The sequence below is a fragment of the Mobula birostris genome, chromosome 11 (assembly GCF_030028105.1).
Source record: "Mobula birostris isolate sMobBir1 chromosome 11, sMobBir1.hap1, whole genome shotgun sequence".
NCBI classification, from domain to species: domain Eukaryota; kingdom Metazoa; phylum Chordata; class Chondrichthyes; order Myliobatiformes; family Myliobatidae; genus Mobula; species Mobula birostris.
In genome coordinates this window covers 115,533,582-115,555,611 of record NC_092380.1, presented here as the reverse complement: position 1 = coordinate 115,555,611, position 22,030 = coordinate 115,533,582, and the positions used below count along the sequence as shown (strand labels likewise).

General features: G+C 44.7%; 1 protein-coding gene across 3 annotated transcripts in view; it reads right to left on the bottom strand.

The window, feature by feature from the left end:
- Positions 1-22,030, bottom strand: part of phrf1 (PHD and ring finger domains 1) — a 195,397-nt gene that overhangs the window by 125,774 nt on the left and 47,593 nt on the right. The window contains exon 1 of one of the 3 annotated variants that reach the window (XM_072272923.1): positions 897-1,062. The exons of the other annotated variants lie outside the window; for them this stretch is intronic. Coding sequence (XP_072129024.1) covers positions 897-931 — 35 coding nt within the window. The 5' untranslated portion in view covers positions 932-1,062. Of the gene's footprint in view, positions 1-896; positions 1,063-22,030 lie in introns of those variants that run through there. 3 annotated transcript variants of the gene reach the window in all.

The following is a 22,030-nucleotide window of genomic DNA, read 5'->3' as shown; positions in this document are numbered from 1 at the left end:
GCCCTCCATGCTTGGTTGCTGGTCAATGCTCCAAAAAACTGCCGTGCTTGGTTGCTTTTCCTATGCAGTCAGTGGACCTAATGAAATTCTCTCCTCTCAAGCTTCTGATCTCCCGATTGGCCACTGGTCAGAGTTTGTGGGGCTGTCTGGGGCTACTCTTATTTCTTCCGTCCTCAATAATCTTAAGGTGAGTGGAGGAAAATATATGGGGGATGTCAGAAGTTAAGTAATTTTTTTTTAAACACAGAGAGTGCGTGGGAAATGCTGGCGGGGTGGTGGTAGAAGCAAACACATTAGAAACATTTAGGAGACTCTTAGATGATAGAAAAATAGAGGGCTATGTAGGAGGGAAGGGTTAGATTGATATTAAAGTAGGTTAAAACATCAGCACAACATTGTGGGCCAAAGGGCCTTCTGTGTTCAATGGATCCTGTTAGCTGATACTTAATTGTCTGATTTTAATCTGTCTATCAATTAATTGATTTATTTAGTGATACAGCCCAGCAACCCACCTATTTAAACCTCAGTTAATGATGGGACAATTTACATTGACCAATTAACCTACCAACCGGCACGTCTTTGGACTGTGGGAGGAAACCTGAGCACCTGGAGGAAAGCCACATAGTCACAGGAAGGACATACAAACTCCCTACAGTTGACATCAGAATTAAACTGCTAACTCCAACGCCCTGAGCTGCTAACTACTACACTACTGTGGTACCCCATATTATATTTGTAGGCCCAGAGAAAGATGCAGGCATTTGTATTCAGGCCTGGAGTTGCTGTAATAAGAGAGGCTGCTTTTATTTACAAGCAAGCAGCTCTGAACACATTGGCATTGCAGCCCAGCCTCTGGGAGAGCTCGAGATGAGCAGATATTTGCCTGTGGCACTCACCCCTGTAGCTTGGGAGAAGGAGCCGTGCTTGACATCAGTGCTCATGGCCACCTCCCTCAGGCCTTTGGCTGTCCGTTCTAACTGGATGGTGGAGCAGGCTCAGGAGGCTGGGTGGCCTCTCACTCTTGGGCAGATACGGAAGAAATGCCAGAAGATCAGCTGACTGATCAACTTCGCCAGCGTCTGGTCATCTTGTCGGCAGCGTGCCCACGACTATCCAGCTCTAAAGAGAAAGACATTGCTGACAGCCCCAACTCCCACTGATCTCCCATTATTACAAACATCCCTGCAAATAACAACACTGTCACTGTGCTGTGTCAACATCTCGTAAGATCCATCCTGGGCCCAACATATTGATGCAATTACAAAGGCAGCACAACAGGGGCTAGATTTAAGTAGGAGTTTGAGGAGAATTGATATGTCACCAAAGACTCTCCCAAATTTCTACCGTACAGAGGATTCCCACTGGTTACATCACTGTCCGGTGTAGAGGGGCCACTACAAAGGAACAAAAAAGGCTGCAGAAAGTTGTAAGCAGCCAGCTCCATCACCACTACTGAGGATACCTTCAAAAGGTGATACCTCAAGAAGGCAGCATCCATCATTAAGAATTCCCATCACCCAGGACATGCCCTCTTCTCATTGCTACCATCAAGGAGATACTACGGGAGCTTGAAGAAACACACTCAATGATTCAGGAACAGCTTCTTCCCTTTAGCCCTCAGATTTCTGAATGGACAATGAACCCATCTACACTATCTCACTATTTTTTTACTCTCTTCTTGCATTTTTTTTTACATATATATTCCTTATTGAAATTTATTGGATTCATTAGTTGTGCGGGGAGTAGGAGCCTGCTGCACAGGCAACAGTTTACTCTCCATATCGTACTGCCCTGACTTGTGTATCACATAGAGAGCTCGGACACAACATCTATGGTCAACCTCATCAAGCAGTGGGTCTCAAAGCCACATGATGGATCAGCCAGAGGGGAAGAAAATGTGCCCATATTCTGCAAGTTTCAATGGGAAACCCATAGCTCTGTTCCACCCACTGTATCCAATCGAAAAGGTTGAAAATGCAGTACTACAGAGTCAAGTGCAATACAGTCATGGAGCACCACGGCACAGAAACAGCACCTTCAGCCCATCTACTCTATGCCAAACTGTTATTCTGCCACATCCCATTGACCTGCATCTGGTCCTCCATACCCCTACCTTCCATGTACTTATCCATACCTCTCTAGTTCAATCTTTTTAAGGTCCATTTGCTGTCACGAGTGGACACAAAAAATCCCAAAGGCAATCATTCCAAGAACAGGAGTTTTGCCCAGAACCTTGTGCTGTTTATTTAATTAACAGAAATTCAAGCAAGTTATCTCATCATTTTGTGATATGTTGGGGGAACACTACAAAGCTGCCACTTCTCCCATAAAATGACAAAACTTCACTGTAAATTATTTTGAGATATTCTGGAAGGGATATAGAAGCAGAGAAGAAGAGCAAGACTGCTCCAAATGTTATTCCCAAATATGTTGCTATGAACAGTCACAAAAATGACCAGATACATTTGCATTTGAGTCAGCATTTTATTAGACCTTAATAAATCTAAACACAGAAGCGGATAAAAACTCATTGGCTGCATGTATAGGTTCTATCTTTAAGGCTTCAAACTGCAAATGTGCCCTATCATTAGCTTGGCCTTCCTCAAAGTATCACTACACACTGCCCCATCTGCAGCCCTATCACTCCAGTTCCCAACAATCTGCCAAATTAGTTTAAACCCTCCCGAATAGCAGTGTTACCCTGAAGGATATTGGTCCCCCTTGGGTTCAGAGCTGGCCTGTAACTCACATCCCCCTTCTGTATACAGAGCTGGCCTGTAACTCAAAGCTCCCTCTGTAATACAGAACTGGCCTGTAACTCACACCCTGATCTGTAATACAGAGCTGGCCCTTAACTCGCACCACCCCCTCACTCTGGAATACAGAGCTGGTTCAGAACAGTACACGGAATAAGGCGGAGGAACTCGCAGCACAGTTGCAGATTGACAGGTATGATGTTGTAGGCATCACAAAATCATGTCTGAAAGATTATAGCTGAGAGTTTAATGTCCAAGGATACACATTGGATCGAAAGGATAAGCTGGAAGGCAGAGGGGGTGGTGTTAAAAAAATGAAATAAAATCATTAGAAAGAGGTGACTTACGGTCAGAAGGTGTTGAATCATTGTGGATAGAGCTAAGGAACTGCAATGGTAAAAAGACACTGATGGGAGTTGTATACAAACCCCATATAGTAGTAAGGATGCAGCCTCCAAATTACGATGGGAGATAGAAAATGCATGCTAAACGGGCAATGTTACAATAGTTATGGGGGACTTCAATATGCATGGAGATTGAGAAAATCAGGTTGGTGCTGGATTGCAGGAGGGGAATATCTAGAGTTCCAATGAGTTGGCTTTTTAGAGCAGCTCATGGTTGAGCCCACTCGAGGATCAGCTATTCTGGATTGGGTGTTGTTCAATGAACTAGAATTGATTAGAAAGCTTAAGGTAAAAGAACCCTTAGGGACAATTGATCATAATATGATTGAATTCACCCTGAAATTCGAGGAGAAGCTAATGTCAGACGTATCAGTATTACAGTGGAATACTGTAAAGGGAGTTACAGAGGCATGAGACAGGAGTTGGTCAGAACTGATCAGAAAAGAACACTGGCAGGGATGGCAGTAATGGATGGAACTTCTGGAAGCAATTCAGAAGGCACAGGATATTTACATCCCAGACCCAGAGGAAAAAATATTCTAAAGGAAAGATGACACAACTGTGGCTAACAAGAAGACAAAGCCAACATAAAAGCCAAAGAGAGGGCATATAATAGCAAAAATTAGTGGGAAGTTAGAGGATTGGGAAGCTTTTAAATACCAACAGAAGGCAACTAAAAATGAAATCATTAAGGTGAAGATGGAATATGAAAGTAAGTTAGCCGATAATATTAAAGAGAGTACCAGACATTTCTTCAGGTACAAAAGAGAGGCGAGGGTGGATATCAGACCGCTGGAAAACAATGCCAATCATGGGGCATAACAAGACAGCGGACAAACTGAATTAAGTATTTTGCATCAGTCTTCACTGTGAAAGATGCTAGCAGTATGGTGGTAGTCCAGGTGTCAGGGGGCATGAAGTGTGTGAGGTCACCATAAACAGACAAAAGGTTCTTGGGAAACTGAAAGGTCTGAAGGTAGATAAGTCACCTAGACTTGATGGTGTACCCCCCAGAGTTCTGTAAGAGGTGGCTGAAGAGATTGTACAGGCACTAATAATGATCATTCAAGTGTCACTAGAATCGGGAATGGTTCCTCATTCCCCTTCTCTCATGGTCCACTCTCCTCTCCTACCAAATTCCCTCTTCGCCAATGATGTCATGAGCCCTGTGGGCTTGTGCACCTGGATTTGTTAATTGTCGTCTTATGAGTCATTAAGCCCTTAAACTTTCTGTTTAATCTTGTTGAGTTTATTTTGACTGGCACGGGACTCCAAGTGGGGTCTAACTAAGGTCTTATATAGCTGTAACATTACCTCCTGGTTCTTGAACTCAATCCCATAGTTGAAGGCGGCCAACACCCATACACCTTCTAAAGAACACTGTCAACCTGTGCAGCAGCTCTGAGTGTCCTATGGACTGGGGCCCCAAGAACTCACTGATCCTCCGCACTGCCAAGAGTCTTACCATTAATATTATACCTTGTCTTCAGCGGTTTGAACAGGGCACATCTGCGCAACAGCATGGAGATCAGCCAGTGAGAACAGTGAGAAGAGTTTAAAAAGACAGCTTTATACAGCCGGCTTCAGAGTAGAGGGTGACAGAGTAGGAAGGCTTTGGCTCAACAGGGCTTCGGCGATAACAGATTGAGGCAAGGTAGGTTACCTGTTTAGAATACACGTGGCCAAGTGGTTAAAGTGTTCGTCTAGTGATTTGAAGGTCACTAGTTCAAGCCTCAGCTGTGGCTGCGTGTTTGTGTCCTTGAGCAAGGCACTTAATCACACATTGCTCTAGTCTGTGTGAGGAGTGGCGCCCCACACAGACTTCTAATCTGCGCCTTGTAAGGCATGAAAATGCCCGACGCAGGCCTCTCATGGTCTGAGTCAACGTTCCCTTCCCTTAGAATACAGACAGGAAGTATGTGTGTGAGGCCACTTTTCTGTCCTTGGTGTCAGATGTGGGAGGTCCTGGAGACTCCCAGCCTCCCAGATGGCTACATCTGCACCAGGTGCGTCAAGCTGCAGCTCCTTAGGGAGCGCGTTAGGGAACTAGAGCTGCTGCTCAATGGCCTTCGTCTGGTCAGGGAGAGTGAGGAGGTGATAGAGAGGAGCTATAGGCAGGTAGTCACTCCAGGTCCACAGGAGACAGAAAAGTGGGTAACAGTCAGGGCAGGGAAGGGCAAGAGGCAGATGCTGGAGAGTACCCCAGTGGCTGTCCCCCTTAACAAAAAGTACTCCTACCTGGGGGAAACAACAGTGGTCACGCCTCTGGCACAGAGTCTGGCCCTGTGGCTCAGAAGGGTAGGGAAAAGAAGAGGATGGCAGTAGTGATAGGGGACTCTATAGTTAGGGGGTCAGACAGGTGATTCTGTAGATGCAGGAAAAAAACATGGATGGTAGTTTGCCTCTCAGGTGCCAGGGTCCGGGATATTTCTGATCGTGTCCACGATATCTTGAAGTGGGAAGCAGAACAGCCAGGGGTAGTGGTACATATTGGTACCAACGACATAGGTAGGAGTAGGGAGGAGATCCTGAAAACAGATTACAGGGAGTTCGGAAGGAAGTTGAGAAGCAGGACCTCAAAGGTAGTAATCTCGGGATTACTGCCTGTGCCACGCGACAGTGAGTATAGGAATAGAATGAGGTGGAGGATAAATGTGTGGCTGAGGAATCGGAGCAGGGGGCAGGGATTCAGATTTCTGGATCACTGGGACCGCTTTTGGGGCAGGTGTGACCTGTACAAAAAGGACGGATTGCACCTGAATCCCATGGGGACCAATATCCTGGTGGGGAGGTTTACTAAGGCTAATGGGGAGAGTTTAAACTACAGCTGCTGGGGTGGTGAGAAAAGAAGTGACGGAGGAAGGGGAGGCTGGCTCACAAATAGCGAAAGCTTGGAGACAGTGCGAGGGGGAGGTTAGGCAGGTGATAGACTGATGGCTTGAGATGTGTCTATTTTAATGCAAGGAGTATTATGAACAAAGCGGATGTGCTTAGAGCGTGGATCAACACTTGGAGCTATGATGTTGTGGCCATTACAGAGACTTGGATGGTGCAGGGGCAGGAATGGATATTTCAAGTACCAGGCTTTAGATGTTTCAGAAAGGACAGGGAGGGAGGCAAAAGAGGTGGGGGCATGATACTGTTGATCAGAGATAGTGTCATAGCTGCAGAAAAGGAGGAAGTCATGGAGGGGTTGTCTACAGAGTCTCTGTGGGTGGAAGTTAGGAATAGGAAGGGGTCAATAACTCTACTGGGTGTTTTTTTATAGACCACCCAGTAGTAACAGGGACAACGAGGAGCAGGTAGGGAGACAGATTCTGGAAAGGTGTAATAATAACAGGGTTGTTCTGGTGGGAGATTTTAACTTCCCAAATATTGAAGTTTAAACCCCTAGAGTGAGGGGTTTAGATGGGGTGGAGCTTGTTAGGTGTGTTCAGGAAGGTTTCTTGACACAATAGGAGAGGCTGTACCTGATCAGGTATTGGGAAATGAACTTGGTCAAGTGTCAGGTCTCTCAGTGGGAGAGCATTTTGGAGATAGTGATCACAATTTTATCTCCTTTACAATAGCATTGGAGAGGGATAGGAACAGACAGGTTAGGGAAACATTTACTTGGAGTAAAGGGAAATATGAGGCTATCAGGCAGGAACTTGGAAGCATAAACTGGAAACAGATGTTCTCAGGGAAATGTACAAAAAGAAATGTGGCAAATGTTCAGGGGATATTTGCATGCAGTTCTGCAATAAGTACGTTCCAGTGAGACAGGGGAAGGATGGTAGGGTACAGGAACCATAGTGTACAAATGCTGCTGTAAATCTAGTCAAGAAGTAAAGAAAAGCTTACGAAAGGTTCAAAAAACTAGGTAATGACAGAGATCTAGAAGATTATAAGGCTAGCAGGGAGGAACTTAAGAATGAAATTAGGAGAGGCAGAAGGGGCCATGAGAAGGCGGGCAGGATTAAGGAAAACACCAAGGCATTCGACAAGTATATGAAGAGCAAGAGGATAAGACGTAAACGAATAGGACCTATCAAGTATGACAGTGGAAAGGTGTGTATGGAACCGGAGGAAATAGCAGAGGTACTTAAATGAATACTTTGCTTCATTATTCACTACGGAAAAGGACCTTGGCGATTGAAGGGATGACTCGCAGCGGATAAAAAGCTTGAGCATGTAGATACTAAGGAAGAGGATGTGCTGGAGCTTTTGGAAAGCATCAAGTTGGATAAGTCACCGGGACCGGACGGGATGTACCCCAGGCTACTACGAGAAGCGAGGGAAGAGATTGCTGAGCCTCTGGCGATGATCTTTGCATCATCAAAGGGGACAGGAGAGGTTCCAGAGGATTGGAGGGTTGCGGATGTTGTTCTGTTATTCAAGAAAGGGAGTAGAGATAGCCCTGGAAATTATAGACCAGTGAGTCTTACTTCAGTGGTTAATGGAGAAGATCCTGAGAGGCAGGATTTATGAACATTTGGGGAGGCATAATATGATTAGGAGCAGTCAGCATGGTTTTGTGAAAGGCAGGTTGTGCCTTACAATCCTGATTGAATTTTTTGAGGATGGGACTAAACACATTGATGAAGGTAAAGCCGTAGATGTAGTGTATATGGATTTCAGCAAGGCATTTGATAACGTACTCCATGCAAAGCTTATTGAGAAAGTAAGGAGACTTGGGATCCAAGGGGACATTGCTTTGTGGATCCAGAACTGGCTTGCCCACAGAAGGCAAAGAGTGGTTGTAGACGGGTCATATTCTGCATGGAGGTCGGTGACCAGTGGTGTGCCTCAGGGATCTGTTCTGGGATTCCTCCTCTTCGTGATTTTTATAATTGACCTGGATGAGTAAGTGGAGGGATGGGTTAGTAAATTTGCTGTTGACACAAAAATTGGGGGTGTTGTGGATAGTGTGGAGGGCTGTCAGAGGTTACAGCGGGACATTGATAGGATGCAAAACTGGGCTGAGAAGTGGCAGATGGAGTTCAACCCAGAGAAGTGTGAGGTGGTTTTTTTTGGTGCGTCAAATATGACGGCAGAATATAGTACTAATGGTAAGACTCTTGGCAGTGTGGAGGATCAGAGGGATCTTGTGGTCCGAGTCCATAGGACACTCAAAGCTGCTGCGCAGGTTGACTCTGGTTAAGAAGGCACGCGGGGCATCAGCCTTCATCAACTGTGCGATTGAGTTTAGGAGCTGAGAGGTAATGTTGCGGCTATACAGGACCCTAGTCAGACCCCACTTGGAATACAGTGCTCAGTTCTGGTCACCTCACTACAGAAAGGATGTGGAAGCCATAGAAAGGGTACAGAGGAGATTTACAAGGATGTTGCCTGGATTGGGGAGCATGCCTTATGAGAACAGGTTGAGTGAACCCGGCCTTTTCTCCCTAGAGCAACATAGGATGAAAGGTGACCTGATAGAGGTGTACAAGATAATGAGAGGCATTGATCATGTGGATAATCAGAGGCTTCTTCTCAGTGCTGAAATGGCTAGCACGAGAGGGCATAGTTTTAAGGTACCTGGAAGTAGGTACAGAGGAGATGTCAGGGGTATGTTTGTTTGTTTTTTTTTACGCAGAGTGTGGTGAGTGCGTGGAATGTGCTGTTGGTGGTGGTGTTGGAGGTGGAAACGATAGGGTCTTTTAAGAGACTCCTGGATAGGTACATGGATCTTAGAAAAATAGAGGGCTATGGGTAAGCATTGGTAGTTCTAAGGTAAGGACATGTTCGGTATAGCTTTGTGGGCCAAAGGGCCTGTATTGTGCTGTAGGTTTTCTATGTTCTATGTCCTATGTTCAAATTTTACCTACCTCTTCACACTTATCTGGGTTGAACTCCATCTGCCACTTCTCAGTCCAGTTCTGCATGCTATCGCTGTTCTGCTGCAATCTCCAGACTATCCACAACACCCTCAACTTTTGTATCATCAGCAATTTTATGAACCCACTTTTCTACTTGCTCATCCAAGTCATTTATAAAAATCACGAAGAGGAGGGTTCACAGAACAGATCCCTGCAGGACTCACTGTTCTATAATTTCCTGGGTTATCTCTACTCCCTTTCTTGACCAAGGGAACAACATCTGCAACCTTCTAATCATTTGGTACTTCTCCCATCTCTATTGATGATGCAAAGATCATTGCTAGAGGCTCAGTAATCTCCTCCCTCGCTTCCCACAGTAGCCTGGGGTACATCTTGTCCGGTCCCGGTGACTTATCTAACTTAATGCTTTTCAAAAGCTCCAGCACATCCTCTTTCCTGATATCTATACACTCAAGCATTTCAGCCCACTGTGTTATCCCCACATTTGCCAAGGTCCTTTTCACTGCTGAATACTGAAGCAAAGTATTCAAAGCTACCTCCTCCAGCTCCATGCACACGTTTCCACTATCGCTCCTGATTGGTCCTATTCTCACACGGCTCATCCTCTTGCTCTTCACATACATGTGGAATGCCTTGGGGTTTTCCTTATCCCTGCTCTCCAAGGCCTTTTCATGGCTCCTTCTAGCTCTCCTAATTTCATTCTTGAGCTCTTTCCTGGCACCCTTGTAATTTTCCAAAGCTCTAACAGTACCTAGTTTCTTGAACCCTTTTGTAAGCTTTTCTTTTCTCCTTAACTAGATTTTCTACATACTTTGTACACCATGGTCTTTTTATCTTACCATTCTTTCCCTGCCTCAATGAAACATACCTATGCAGAATGCCTTGCAAATGCTCCCTGAACATTTGCCACATTTTGTGCCGTATTTCCCTGAGAACATCTGCTCCCAATTTACGTTCACAAGTTCCTACCTATAGCATCATATTTCCCCTACCCCAATTAAATGCTTTCCCAAATTGTCTGCTCCTCTCCCTCTCCAGCACTATGGTAAAGGAGGTAGAGTTGTGATCACTACCTCCAAAATGCTCTCCCACCAAGAGATCTGACACCTGACCAGGTTCATTTCCCAATACCAGATCAAGTACAGCCTCTCCTCTAGTTGGCCTATCTACATATAGCATCAGGAAATCTTCCTGAACACACCAAACAAACTCTACCTTATCTAAACCCCTCGCTCCAAGGAAATGCTAGTCAGTATTGCGAAAGTTAAAAACACCCATCACAACAACTCTATTATTATTGCACCATTCCAGAATCTGCCTTCCTATCTGCTCCTCGATGACTCTGTTACTATCGGGGGGGGGCACGGGGGACTTATTGGCCCCTTCCTCTTTCAGACTTCCACCCAGAATGATTCAGTAGACCATCTCTCCTTGACTTCCTTCTCTTCTGTAGTTGTGATATTATCCCTGATTAGCAGTGCCACTCCCCCACCTCTGTTGCCTCCCTCCCTGTCCTTTTTGAAACATCTAAAGCTTGGCACACTCAGCAGCCATTCCTGCCCGAGACATCCAAGCCTCTGTAATGGCCACATCATCATAGTTCCACATATTGATCCATGCTCTAAATTCATCTGCCTTGCTTATATTACTACTTGCATTAAAATAAACACATCTCAAACCATGTGGCTGAGTGCTTCTTTGCTCTATCATCTACCTATCCTTCCTCAAACTCCCAACAAGCTGTCACTACTTGTGCACCAACCGCCCCATCCTCTGCCTCTTCACTTCAGTTTCCACCCCCCTGCAAATCTAGTTTAAACACTCCCCAACAGCATCAGCAAACCTCCCTCCCAGGATATCGGTTCCCCTCCAGTTCAGGTGCAACCTGTCCCACTTGGACAGGTCACCCCTCCCCAGAAAAGGTTCCAATGATCCAAAAACTTGAAACCCTGCCCCATCTCCACAGCCACTCATTCATCAGCGCTATCTTCTTGTTCTGACCTTCACTAGCTTGTGGCACTGGGGGAAATCCAGAGATTACCACCTTGGAGGTCCTGCTCTTCAGCCTCCTTCCAAACTCCCTAAACTTACTGCGCAGGACCTCTACCCCTCTCCTACCTACGTCATTGGTACCAACATGTATCACAATCTCCGGGGACTCACCCACCCCTTCAAGAATATTCTGCAACCACTTAGAGGCATCTTGGACCCTAGCACCCAGGAGACAACAGATGATACTGGTGTCTCTTTCGCTCTGCAGGATCTGCTATGTGCCCCCCTAACTATAGAGTCCCTTATGACTATTGCTCCGCCCGACTTCACCCTACCCTTCTGAGACTCAGAGCCAACCACAGTGATATTGGTCTGGCTGCTGCCGCCTTGCCTACATAGGTCATCCTCCCCAGAAGTATCCAAAGGGGTATACCTATTGCTGAGGGGAATAGCCACAGGGGGACCCTGCACTGACTTCCATCTCCCTTTACCCCTCTCGGTGTTCACCCATCTACTCTCTGAATTCTTCACTCTGGGTGTAACATCTCTCAAAAGTCATATCTATCAACTGCTCTGCCTCCTGGATGATCCTCAATTCATCCAACTCCAGCTCCTTAATGTGGTCTTTCATGAGCTAGAGTTGGCTGCACTTCCTGCAGGTGTAGCCATCAGGGAGACTATCAGCTTCCATGAATTCCCACATCCTACAGGAGAAGCATTCCACTGCCATATCTACCATCCTGCCTGCATTGTACAATGACCAGTTCTTCTAACTTGTGTCTTTGACCTCAGCCTCTTCTCGTCAAAGCCTGACACTCCTACTCTCACCACTGGTCCTCTCCCAACAATGATCACCCTGCTTGTCCCTTTTATTTAATTCGCAGTGCTTTGTTCCCAATGCCGACTGGGCCTCTGGAATATCCAAACGCCTGTGAAGCTCTCCTTTATACAAGCTTCGCTCACTCGTGAGAAACCTCTTCGAAGTGCTCTGCTCCCAATGCTGACTGGGCTTCCAGAATGTCCAAGTGCTCGCAAAGCTCTTCTTTTATACAAGCTTCGCTAACCTGCGAGTAAGCTCTTCGAAGTGCTCTGTTCCCAATGTTGTTAGGGCCTCTGAATTAATACAGACGCGACCTGTAAATTAACCTTCTGAAACTCCTACACGAAGACTTCTAAGTCCCTCTACACCTCTGATGTTTGAACCTTCTCCCCATTTAGATAATAGTCCACACTATTGTTCCTTTTACCAAAATGCATTATCATATATTTCCCAACACTGAATTCTACCTGCCACTTCTTTGCCCATTCTTCCAATTTGTCTATGTCCTGCTGCAATCTCATTGCTTCCTCAGCACTACATACCCCTCCACCTACAGTGGCATGCAAAAGTTTGGGCACCCCGGTCAAAATTTCTGTTACTGTGAACAGCTAAGCCAATAAAAGATGACCTGATTTCCAAAAGGCATAAAGTTAAAGATGACACATTTCTTTAATATTTTAAGCAAGATTACTTTCTTATTTCCATCTTTTACAGTTTCAAAATAACAAAAAAGGAAAAGGGCCCAAAGCAAAAGTTTGGGCACCCTGCATGATCAGTACTTAGTAACACCCCCTTTGGCAAGTATCACAGCTTGTAAATGCTTTCTGTAGCCAGCTAAGAGTCTTTCAATTCTTGTTTGGGGGATTTTTGCCCATTCTTCCTTGCAAAAGGCTTCTAGTCCTGTGAGATTCTTGGGCCGTCTTGCATACACTGCTCTTTTAAGGTCTATCCACAGACTTTCAATGATGTTTAGGTCAGGGACTGTGAGGGCCATGGCAAAACCTTCAGCTTGCACCTCTTGAGGTAGTCCATTGTAGATTCGGAGGTGTGTTTAGGATCATTATCCGTTGTAGAAGCCATCTACTTTTCATCTTCAGCTCTTTTACAGACGGTGTGATGTCTGCTTCCAGAATTTGCTGGTATTTAATTGAATTCACTCTTCCCTCTACCAGTGAAATGTTCCCCGTACCACTGGCTGCAACACAAGCCCAAAGCATGATCGATCCACCCTCGTGTTTAACAGTTGGAGAAGTGTCCTTTTCATGAAATTCTGCACTCTTTTTTCTCCAAACATACCTTTGTTCATTGCCCCCAAAAAGTTCTATTTTAACTTCATCAGTCCACAGGACTTGTTTCCAAAATGCATCAGGCTTGTTTAGATGCTCCTTTGCAAACTTCTGACACTGAATTTTGTGGTGAGGACGCAGGAAAGGTTTTCTTCTGATGACTCTTCCATGAAGGTCATATTTGTGCAGGTGTCGCTGCACAGTAGAACAGTGCACCACCACTCCAGAGTCTGCTGAATCTTCATGAAGGTCTTTTGCAGTCAAACAGGGATCTTGATTTGCCTTTCTAGCAATCCTATGAGCAGTTCTCTGGAAAGTTTTCTTGGTCTTCTAGACCTCAACTTGACCTCCACCGTTCCTGTTAACTGTCATTTCTTATTTACATTACGAACTGAGGAAACAGCTACCTGAAAACGCTTTGCTATCTTCTCCTGCTTTGTGGGCATCATTTATTTTAATTTTCAGAGTGCTAGGCAGCTGATTAGAGGAGCCCATGGCTGCTGATTGTTGGGACAAGGTTTGAGGAGTCAGAGTATTGATAAAGCTTTGAAATTTGTATCACCTGGCCTTTCCTAACGATGACTGGGAACAAGCCATAGCCCTAACAAGCTAATTAAGGTCTGAGGCCTTGGTAAAAGTTATCTGAGAGCTCAAATCTCTTGGGGTGCCTGAACTTTTCCATGGTGCTCCTTTCCTTTTTTTCCACTCTAAAATTGTACAAAACAAAAATAATACACTAATCTTGCTTAAAATGTTGAAAGAAATGTTTCATCTTTAACTTTATGACTTTTGGAGATCAGTTCATCTTCTACTCACGTAACAAATTTTGACCAGGGTGCCCAAACTTTTGCATACCACTGTATCTTTATATCATCCGTAGACTTCGCCACAAAACCATCAATTCCATTATCTAAATCATTGACAAACAGTGTGAAAAGCAGTGGTCCCAATACTGACCCCTGAGGAACACCACTAGTCACCAGCAGCCAACCAGAAAAGGTCCCTTTTATTCCCACTCGCTGCCTCCTGTCTCCTGCCTCTCAGCCATTCAGTTATCCATGCCAGTATCCTTCCTGTAACACCATAGAATTTTATCTTAAGAAGCCTCAAGTGTGGCACCTTATCAAACACCTTCTGAAAATCCAAGCAAATGACATCCCACTGCCTCTACTTTGTCCACCCTGCTTGTTACTTCTCAAATCTGTTGAGAGTTCTACGAGGTATAGTGCTGGTGTACTGGATGGTGGGAAATGGTTGGACTTTACTCAAGGGTTGCAGACAACCATTCTCCTACCTTCTCCCCGTAACCTTTGACTCCCTGACTAATCAAGAACATATCAACCTCAGCTCTGAGTATACCTAATGACTTGACCACCACAACCATCTGTGGCAGTCAATTCCAAACATTCACCACCCTCCAGCTATAGAAATTCCTCATTTCTGTTCAAGATGGACGTCCCCCTACTCTGAGGCTATGCCCCTGGTCCCAGACTAACCCATTATAGGAAACACAACTCTTTCCCAGGCCTTTCAATATTTGATGGATTTCAATTACTTCTGTATGAAAAATATGTAAGGCAAGCATTTCACAGTATCTTGGCATACAGGGTTAATAATAAAGCAATTCCAATTCCAAAACAAGTATGCAGCTCCAACTACTTCTGTGACAAAAAAATTCCTGGAAGGCGGAGAACACCTTGTACAATATTCAAAGTCTCCTTGACAGTAAATATTACATCCAGGCCAACACTTGGGAACCTTTGCGTCTGCACTGTGCAGGGTGGAGAAAGGGCATTCAGGGAGGTCCTGAGCCCCTCCAGTCTCTAAGATAGAGGCACATAGAGGGCAAGCAAAGAGCATCCAATATCCTCAATAACCCACTCAGGCCCACAGCCCCAATGACCTACTCACCCCTCAGGGTCTCAATATCCCCAATGACCCACTCACCCCTCAGGGACTCAATATCCCCAATGACTCACTCACCTACTCACCCCTCAGGGTCTCAATATCCCCAATGACCCACTCACCCCTCAGGGACTCAATATCCCCAATGACTAACTCACCTACTCACCCCTCAGGGTCTCAATATCCCCAATGACCCACTCACCCCTCAGGGTCTCAATATCCCCAATGACCCACTCATCCCTCAGGGACTCAATATCCCCAATGACTCACCCACCTACTCACCCCTCAGGGTCTCAATATCCTCAATGACCCATTCATCCCTCAGGGACTCAATATCCCCAAAGACCCACTCAGCCCTCAAGGACTTAATATCCCTGATGACCCATTCACACACTCACCCCTGAGAAACTCAATATCCCCAATGACCCACTCACCCTCAAGGACTCAAATCCCCAACGACACTCTCACCCCACCAGGGACTCAAATCCCAAACGACACTCTCACACTCCCAGGAACTCAATATCCCCAATGACCCACTCAGCCCCTCAGGGAATAATATCCCCAATGGCCCAGTCATCCCCTCAATCGCCTGGCCTTGATGGACCACACCCCAAAGCTCTAAAAGAGGAAGCTGAAGAGATTGTGGGGGCATTTGTAATAATTTACCAAGAATCACAAGATCCTGGCACGATTCTTGAAGACTTGAAAACTGCAAATGTCACTCCACTTTTGAAGAAGGGAGGTTAGCAGAAGAAAGGAAATTATAGGTCAGCATGACTGACCTCAGTAGTTGGGAAGATGCTGGAGCCAATTGGTAAAATAGGCCAGTGTCAGCATGGTTTCCTTAAGGGAAAATCTTGCCTGCAAATCTGTTGGAATTCTTTGAAGAAATAACAAGCAGGACAGACAAAGGAGAATCTGGTGATGTTGTGTACTTGGATTTTCTGAAGGCCTATGACAAGGTGCCACACATGAAGCTGTAAACAAGGATTACCAGAAGGATACTAGCATGGGTAACACAATAGCTGATTGGCAGGATGTAAAGAGTGGGAATAAAGGGATCCTTTTCAGATTGGCTGCCAGTTGATAGTGGTGTTTCACAGGGATCTGTGTTGGAACCGCTTCTTTTTACATTGTATGTCAACAAATTGAATGATGAAATTGATGGCTTTGTGGCCAAGTTTGCAGACAAATATAGGTGGAAGGGCAGATAGTTTTGAGGAAGTAAGGAGGCTTCAGAAGGGCTTAAGACAGATTAGGAAAATGGACAAAGAGGTGGCACATGGAATACAGTGTTGGGAGGTGTACGGTCATGCACTTTTGTAGAAGGAATAAAAACACAGACTATTTCCTAAACGGGGAGAAAATTCAAAAACCCGAGGTGCAAATGGATCTGGGAGCCCTCATGCAGGATTCCCTAAAGTTTAATTTGCAAGTTGACACAATGGCAAGGAAGGCAAATGCAATGCTAGCATTCATTTCAAAAGGACTAGAATACAACAGTTGGATATAATGCTGAGGCTGTACAAGGCATTGGTGAGACTTCTCTTGCAATATTATGAGCAGTTTTGGGCCCCTTATTCAGGAAACGATGTGCTAACTTTGGAGAGGATTCAGAGGAAGTTCACAAGAATTTACCTACTTCGGGGGTGCCTCGAGGCAACTCATGTAGCAGCAGACCTCTCAATGGATATGATTAAATATTTTAGTTTCAGCCTGATACAGCTAAAGAGCACAACTGCTTCCAAGGTCAGTACAGTCAACAAAGATGCCTTAATGCGTTTAAATGGACTATCGTTGCTTAAAACTGATGGAAACACTGCTGATTGTGGACTGACTCGTTGCCCACGAAGGAAACACGGTTGCAGGTCAGTGATACAAGTGCATTTAAGGAAACGGGATTTTAAACTCCCAATACCAACTATCTTGCTGGCAAATGTACAGTCTCTAGTGAATAAAATTGATGATCTCAGAGCTAGGGTGCTGAATCAGAGGGACATTAGAACCGCGTGTGTCTTTTGTTTCACAGAAGACTGGTTAATCCCTTCCGTTCCAGATGCAATGATTCAGATTGACGGGTTTACTACAGTATAGATCTATAGCCTCTCAAAAGCAGAGGTGGAGGAGTATGTCTCATGGTCAACTCTTCTTGGTGCACAAACATATCAGTGCTGTCCCAATTCTGCTCACCAGATCTGGAATATCTAACAGTTAAGTGCCGTCCTTTTTATCTACCACGGGAGATTTCCAGGATCATTTTGGTAGTGGTATACATTCCACCTCAGCCCAATGACAAAAGGCTTTAGATGATCTGAGCAATGGGATCAACGTGCACCAAAAAGCGCACCCCAACGCCTCCACCATCATTTTGGGGGATTTTAACCAGGCCAGTCAGAAAAAGTCACTAATCAATTACCATCAACAGATCACTTGCAATACCAGAGGAAACAACACACTGGACCACTGTTACACCACCATCAAGAATGCTTACCGTATTATTCCACGCCCTCACTTCAGGAAGTCTGATCACCTGGCTGTACTTCTACTCCCTGAGTATAGGCAGAGACTTAAGACTGCAGCAGCAGTAGTGAGGACCAAGAAGCTATGGACAAGGGAAGCACAAGAGTGCCTACAGGCCTGCTTTGAATTGGTGGACTGGACTGTATTCAGAGATTCATCTTCGAAGCTGGATGAGTATGCTGCAGTTGTTACTGACTTCATTAAAACTTGTGTGGAAGAATGTGTGCCTAGAGAGGCTTACTGTACATTCCCAAACCAAAAGCAGTGGATGAACCAGGAGGTATGTCATCTGCTGAAGGCTAGATCTGTAGCATTCACGTCTGGCGACCCAGGCCTGTATCAGAAAACCAGGTATGATTTGTGGAGGGATATTTCAAGGGCGAAGAGACAACTTGGAATGAGGTTAGGGGCGACATTGGATGTACGACAACTCTGGCAGGGTTAAAAGGCATTACTTCCTACAAAGCAAAACCCAATAGCATGAATGGCAGCCATGCTTTCCTACCAGATGAACTCAATGCCTTCTATGCCCAGTTTGAAAGGGAGAACACAACTACAACTGTGAAGATCCCTGCTGCATCTGATGATCCTGTTTGCTCTGTCTCAGAGGCTAATGTTAGGCTGCCTTTAAAGAGGGTGAACTCTCGCAGGGTGTAAGATCCTGAAGGAGTACCTGGCAAAGCTCTGAAAACCTGTGCCAACCAACTAGCGGGAATATTCAAGGATATTTTCAACCTCCCACTGCCACAGGCAGAAGTTCCACTTGCTTCAAAAAGGCAACAATTATACCAGTGCCTAAGAAGAATAATGTGAGCTGCCTTAATGACTGTCGCCTGGTAACACTCACATCTACAGTGATGAAATGCTTTGAGAGGTTGGTCACGATTAGACTGAACTTGTGCCTCAGCAAGGACCTGGACCCATTGCAATTTGCCTATCGCCACAAGATCAACAGCAGATGCAATCTCAATGGCTCTCCACATGGCCTAAGACCATCTGGACAGTACAAATACCTATGTCAGGATGCTATTCATTGAATATAGCTCAGCGTTTAATTCCATCATTCTCACAATCCTGATTGAGAAATTGCAGAACCTGGGCCTCTGTACTTCCCCCTGCAATTGAATCCTTGACTTCCTAAATGGAAGACCACAATCTGTGCGGACTGGTGAAAACATATCCTCCTCGCTGACAATCAACACTGGTGCACCTCAGGGGTGTGTGCTTAGTCCACTGCTCTACTCTCTCTATACCCATGACTGTGTGGCTAGGTATAGCTCAAATACCATCTATAAATTTGCTGATGATACAACCATTGTTGATAGAATCTCAGATGGAAATGAGAGGGCGTACAGGAGTGAGATATGCCAACTAGTGGAGTGGTGCTGCAGCAACAACCTTGCACTCAACGTCAGTAAGACAAAAGAGCTGATTGTGGATTTCAGGAACAGTAAGACGAAGGAACACATACCAATCCTCATAGAGGGATCAGAAGTGGAGACAGTGAGCAGTTTCAAGTTCCTGGCTGTCAAGATCTCTGAGGACCCAACCTGGTCCCAACATATTGAAGCAGTTATAAAGAAGGCAAGACAGCGACTATACTTCATTAGGAGCTTGAAGAGATTTGGCATGTCAACAAGTATGAGGGGTGATTGATAAGTTCATGGCCTAAGGTAGAAGGAGTCAATTTTAGAAAACCTAGCACATTTGTTTTTCCTACATTTACACACTTAGTCCAGCAGTCGTGGAGCATATGGATCCCTTCTTTGTAGAAGTCAGCATCTTGGACCCCCAGAAAGTGGTCCACAGCAAAGGTGATTGATAAGTTCATGGCCTAAGGTAGAAGGAGATGAGTTATTAACTTCAAACTTTCTGCATTTTCACTCAGAGTTGAACTGCACATGCATGTAATGAGAGCTGTATAACTCATTTCCTTCTACCTTGGGCCACAAACTTATCAATCACCCCTGCTGTGGACCACCTGGAGGTCCAAGACGCTCTCATTACATGCACATGCAGTTCAACTCTTTGAGTGATAATGCAGAAAGTTTGAAATTAATAACTCATCTCTTTCTACCTTAGGCAACAAACTTATCAGTCACCCCTGCTGTGGACCACTTCTACAAAGAAAGGATCCGTATGCTCCATGATCGCTGGACTAAGTGTGTAAATGTAGGAGGGGACTATGTTGAAAAATAAATGTGCTAGGTTTTCTAAAATTGACTCCTTCTACCATAAGCCACAAACTTATCAATCATGCCTCGTACACTCAAAAACGTCTATAGATGTACTATAGACTACAGCATTCTAACAGGCTGCATCACTGTATGGAATGGGGGGGCGGGGGCTACTGCACAGGTCTGAAAGAAGCTGCAGAGGGCCTACAAAGTACCCAGGACATTTTCAAGGAGTGGTGTCTCAGAAAGGTAGCGTCCATTATTAAGGCCCTCAGCACCCAGGGCATGCCCTTTTCTCACTGTTACCATCAGGTAGGAGGAACAGAAGCCTGAAGGCTCACACTCAGCGATTCAGGAACAGCTTCTTCCCCTCTGCCATCTGATTCTCAAATGGACATTGAACCCATGTACACTACCTCACTTTTTTAATATATATTATTTGTTTTTTTGCACAATTTTTAATCTATTCAATATACATATATTGTAATTGATTTATTATTATTAATATTATTTTCTTCTTCTATATTATTTATTGCATTGGAACTGTTGCTGCTAAGTTAACAAATTTCATGACACATGCTGGTGATAATAAACCTCTTATTCTGGGAACGAAAGGGTTATCATATGAGCAATGATTGAAGACTTTGGACCTGTACTCGCTGGAATTTTGAAGAATAGGTGGGGGTATCTCATTGAAACCTATTGAATGTTGAGAGGCCTAGATAGAGTAAGTATAAAGAGAAAGCTGGGGTTGAGGGAAATGGATCAGCTATGATGAAATGACAGAGCAGACTCGATGGGTCAAATGGCTTAATTCTACTCCTATATCTTATAAACTCAATATCCCCAATGACCCACCAACCTCTCAATATTCCAAATGACCCACTCACCCCCTCAAGTTGCACCTGCCTCACCTCGCGCAGAGTCTGCAGAACTGAAGTGATAGCAAGTTATTTTGGACTCCAAGAAGATGTCAACATAAATACATCATACCATGACCACCAAACTCATCATGTGCTGCGTAGTGTAATAACAGCATTACTGATTTACACAGCACTGTCCTTTATAAATGTGGCAAAATTTACAACAAAAATATCAACAGGACAGAGAGCAATGTTTAAAATGAGTACACATTACATTGGAGATTAAATTGCTACCACCCCATCTCAAAATCAATGAGGAACTGATTCAGCTTGGTTCCCCTCCACCTTCAGCCATGAACATTACCTCATTACTCCTTTTTTGTTGCACTGTTTGTCTTTATAATCCTTAGATATAAGAACATTTAATACTAGTGAGGAGAGCAAGGAAGACTATCATGGCTTGCAGACAGATCTGAACCACCTGCAAAATAGGCTGAGAAACAGCAGATGGAATTCAATGAAGACCAGTGTAAGGTTTTGCACTTCAGTAGGACCAACCACAGAAGGTCTTACAGAGTGAAAGTTAGGGCACTGAGGTGTGCGGTAGGACAAAGGGACCTGCAAATACAGGTCCTTAATTTATTGCAAGTGGTATCACTGGTAGGTAGGGTCGTAAAGTAAGCTTTTGGTACATCAGCCTTCATAAATCAAAGTATCAAGTGCAGGAGATGGGATGTTATGTTGAAGTGGTATAAGACATTTGTGAGCCCCAGTTTGGAATATTGTGTGCAGTTTTGGTCTCCTATCTACAGGGAAGATGTAAGTAAGGTTGAAAGAGTACAGAGAAAATTTACAAAGACATTGCCAGGTCTGGAGGACCTGAGTTATATGGAAAGATTGGTTAGAATTTATTCCTTGGAATGTAGAAGATTGAGGGGAGATTTGACAGTATACAAAATTATGAGGAATATAGATAGGGTAAATGTAAGCAGGCTTTTCCCACTGTGGTTAGGTGGAACAACAACTAGAGATCTTGGGTTACAGGCTAAGGGTGAAAGGTGAAAGGCTTAAGGGGAACATGAGGGGAAACTTCTTCACTCAGATGGTTGTGAGAGTGTGGAATGAGTTGCCAGCGCAAGTAGTGCGTGCAAGCTCAATTTCAATGTTTAAGATAAGTTTGGATAAGTACATACATGGAAGGGGAATGGAGAGCTATGGTTCCAGTGCAGGTTGATGGGAGTAGGCTGTTTAAATGTTCCAGCATGATCTAGATGGGCTGAAGGGCATGTTTCTGCATTGTATTTTCTATGACTATAACTCTACAACAAAGTACAGGCTCTTCGACCCACAATATTTTGCTGACCTTTTAACCTACTCTATGATCAATCTAACTTTCCCTCCTACACCATCCATATTCCTCCATTTTTTCTATCACCCACGTGCCTATCTAAGAGTCCCTCAAATGTCCCTAATCTATCTGCCTCT